Raw genomic sequence first — 3,574 nt, forward strand, 5'->3', positions numbered from 1 at the left:
AACTAAACAGCAAATGGCTGTCATTTCTATTGTCAAAACAAATATTTAACCTACACATCTGAGTCTAAAATAGAAGGTTGGAAAGAAGATACAGCAGTCCCCTTTAAGTCTTCGTCATCACCTGATTGCTATTTCAGTACTTCCCCCTCAGTATTTATGTAGAAAGATGAGCTGTGGCTAGAAACCACAAAGTAGAAACTGCAAAACACTCACTGAAGATAAGATACTGTTATCACTTTGAGACACAAATAGAGACGCTCACTTATTTTCTCTTTGAGCCTCTTTTTGACGGAGGTGTTTATTTTATTTCATGAAACAGGCAGGCAGGAGGAAAGACCTAAATGCACAACTCAAAACACGTGGATGAACTGAAGGAGGCTGTTTTATTGCACAGATTACACAAAAAGCAGTTACAAAACTGAACCAAAATCTAGAAACTGGAAACTAATAACAAAACACTGGGAAACTACGGATGGCGATTTTAGGGAGCACAACAGAAGAAATCGACACAGCATGAGTCTGTGAAGGTTCTCAGTCATCCAGGTCATCGTAGATCAAGGAGCTTGGAAAGAAAAGTGTCTGGACTTCTTTAAGTTGCTTTAAGACGTTTCACCTCTCATCCGAGAAGCTTCTTCAGTTCTAAGTGTCAAATGGTGGCGAGTCCCAGATTAACACCCTGTGGGAGTTTCCCCCCAAAGAGCTCAACTCTTTCTGTACACCGTTATATTTGTGCCACAAAACCAGCCAATCACAGAATTGAATGCGAAAAAATCTGATTGGCTGTTTTGGTCTCCAATCAGCTCGAAATGACGAAATGGAATATCCCAGAATGCATTTCGTCCAAAACCCAAACAAGGCAGTGGCGGAGTTTGAAATATTACTCTTTCTGGGTCACAAAATAAACTTTTAAGATGTTTTCATGCGAAAATGGTGCTGTGTAAACTTCAATTATCTGCTCGATTTATCAAGACATCACATATTATGAACAATGCTGGGCATCCTCTGCACACGGCCATAAACAACCAGAAGAGTCTGTTCAGTGACAGGTTGCTTCTCCCTAAGACAAGAACTAACAGACTTAAAAACTCCTTTGTCCCACACGCCATCAAACTGTTTAACTCCTCTCTGGAGGGGAGAGGGAGGGGAAACAGGTGGATAAAGGAGGGGGGAACAACTAAGCTGTAGTGCCTCTTCACTTCACTGTGCAATACTTTTGTTAATGGTCAATGGTGCAATAGACCTCAATACCTGAAATGTGCAATTCACTATTTTTATTCCTATTTATCCTATTGATCCCCTTCGTATATTTTATTTATATTTGTCTCTGTATTTATATGTGTGTGTGTGTGTGTGTGTGTGTGTGTGTGTGTGTGTGTGTGTGTGTGTGTGTGTGTGTGTGTGTGTATAATATTCTGTAACTCTGTAACTTCTGTCGGTGCTGTGCTTTTGGAAACCGAATTTCCCAGAGGAACCCACCCGAGGGATTAATAAAGTTTTATCTTATCTTATCTCTTACCTTATCTCTTATCTTATCTTATCTTACATTTGCAAAAGTGCTCTAATGTTTTTGGAGATGCCTGGAACTTTTTACTCTGTGTTTCTCACTTCATAAAGGAATTATTCTTAAAATTAACCATCTAACACAGCAACAATGAGCAGATGAAAAAGACAAAAAATCCCAAATCAATTCACAGGTTGGACTTAGAACCTCTTAGAGATAATCTTCTAAACTGCTCATCTCACAGAAGACAAATCAGGACCCTCACTGGATGTCAAATCTTCATACTAGGGCTATCCAGTCAAGTTGATCTTTAATCATATGATGTTCACCGCCATCTTATCTATCCTCCTTAATGTCCAGCTGCTACTCACTCTCCTCATTTGCTTGTTGGATGTTGGTCCCCCTGAATGCCATTCTCACCTGAGCATGAAAAGTCTTACAGAGGAAAAAGTAAACAAGAGGATCCAGACAGACATTGAAAGTTGCAACCATGGTGGTCACCTCCTGCAGGTAGTACAACACTGGACCTACAGAGCAGCTGCTCCACAGAAAAACTGAGGGTAGTCGAACCAGGTAAAACGGGACAAAACAAACACAGAAGATGCTGACCAGCACCAACATGTTCCTGCGAGACTTCAAGAGCTTCTCGGAGCCAGAGGAGGCCAGCTGCCTCTGCTGTGCCTGCAACACCCTGCGGGAGGTGCTGTAGTAGAAGAAGACCAAGGATATGAAGACCACGAGGAAAGTAACGACACACAAAGCCTGAATGATTTTGAAGGACACAGTGACCAGTGGACTAAAGATGAGAACACAGCGGCTGATACTAGAAGGCAGAGATTTATGAGTGATGAAAAACAGGATAATGAAAATAATTCCTGTAGTCACAAGAAAAGTCCAGGTGATCATCGAGATGATGCGGGCAGTCCGTACTGTCTGCAGGACACGAGTTCGTGAAGGATGAACAATCTTCAGATACCTGAGAAAGAAGAGGAAGGAGGGGAGTAGACAACTTCACTGATCAGTCACAGTGCTGTCACACCTTCAGAAATCATTCATGCTTTCATCAGGAGTGCATGGTTTGCAGTCAACAACACCATCATGAACTGCAGTCTGAAATCAGTAAAAGTTTCTTACCTGTTGGCAGCGATGTACCCCATGAATATGATGCTGGCACACATGTTGAGGTAGAAGGCAGAGGCTCCAAAGCTGCAGTAGAGCTGCCAAATTATTATAGATCCGCTATTATAGTGGCCGATGCGCAGTGGCAGAGAGAGACAGAGCAGAAAGTCGGCAGCTGTCAGGTTTTTCAGGAAGACCTTCAAGCTGCTCGATGCCTGCTGCTGAGCTTGACAACAGTAGAACTTTATGACGAAGCCATTGAGAGGTAGACCCACCTGAACATGACACAGAGATGATGGAAAGAAGACTTTGGTACATGCACCTTCAGACTCAACATGAACAGTTTATGAAAACTTCAACCAGTGTATAACAGAGCACAGTCTGAAGATTTGACACTTACCACAAACAGCAGACTGTAGACCACCATAAAGAAAGTGCTGGCAGATGTGTCGACAGCATCACAGGTCTGGTTGGAAGGTGAAGTCTCATATTTTGGGTCAACCATGCTTCCAGATCTGAAAAATAAACCTACTTCAGAGATCTACCTCTTTGCAACAAACTGTTTATAAATGCTAGTTTAATCTTTGAAAGGATCAACCTTCATGGTCCCTTAGTTCGAGATAAATCAAAGTCAAACCAATTTTAAACATTGTGTTGAGATCAACTACATGTGTCTTTGAGACAGTAATTTTGACCCCCAGTAAGAAACCTTGGAGTCACTCATGATCAGTGTTGGGCAAGTTACTTTTAAAAAGTAATTCATTATAACTGAGTTACAAGATTCTAAAAGTAATTACTTGGAAAGTAACTGGCCCTGGGTGAGGGACCAGACAAAGAGCGATTCATAAGACCCTTATGAAAAGGACACCGAGGGAACAGTTTACCCTGCCCGGGATAGGGTTACCAGGGCCTCGCCCTGGAGCCAGGCCCGGGGAGGGTGCCCGAGGGCGAGCG

At 42.4% G+C, this 3,574-nt stretch overlaps 1 protein-coding gene across 1 annotated transcript; it reads right to left on the minus strand.

Annotated features, from left to right (window-relative positions):
* Positions 1 to 349: 349 nt before the first annotated feature.
* On the minus strand, positions 350 to 3,125 carry LOC147333865 (P2Y purinoceptor 14-like). The gene is made up of 3 exons (XM_086270905.1): positions 3,021 to 3,125; positions 2,636 to 2,895; positions 350 to 2,477 (listed from the first exon to the last, which is right to left on the minus strand). Exons 1-3 carry the CDS (start codon positions 3,123 to 3,125, stop codon positions 1,865 to 1,867), a joined length of 978 nt encoding a protein of 325 aa, XP_086127031.1. The 3' UTR covers positions 350 to 1,864.
* Between the last annotated feature and the right edge of the window lie 449 nt (positions 3,126 to 3,574).

Source organism: Aulonocara sp. 'chitande type north' Nkhata Bay, linkage group LG3, assembly GCF_057382095.1.
Source record: "Aulonocara sp. 'chitande type north' Nkhata Bay isolate Kocher_YH1m ecotype deep benthic linkage group LG3, A_spYH_male_GT1.1, whole genome shotgun sequence".
In the NCBI taxonomy this organism is placed as follows: Eukaryota; Metazoa; Chordata; class Actinopteri; order Cichliformes; family Cichlidae; genus Aulonocara; species Aulonocara sp. 'chitande type north' Nkhata Bay.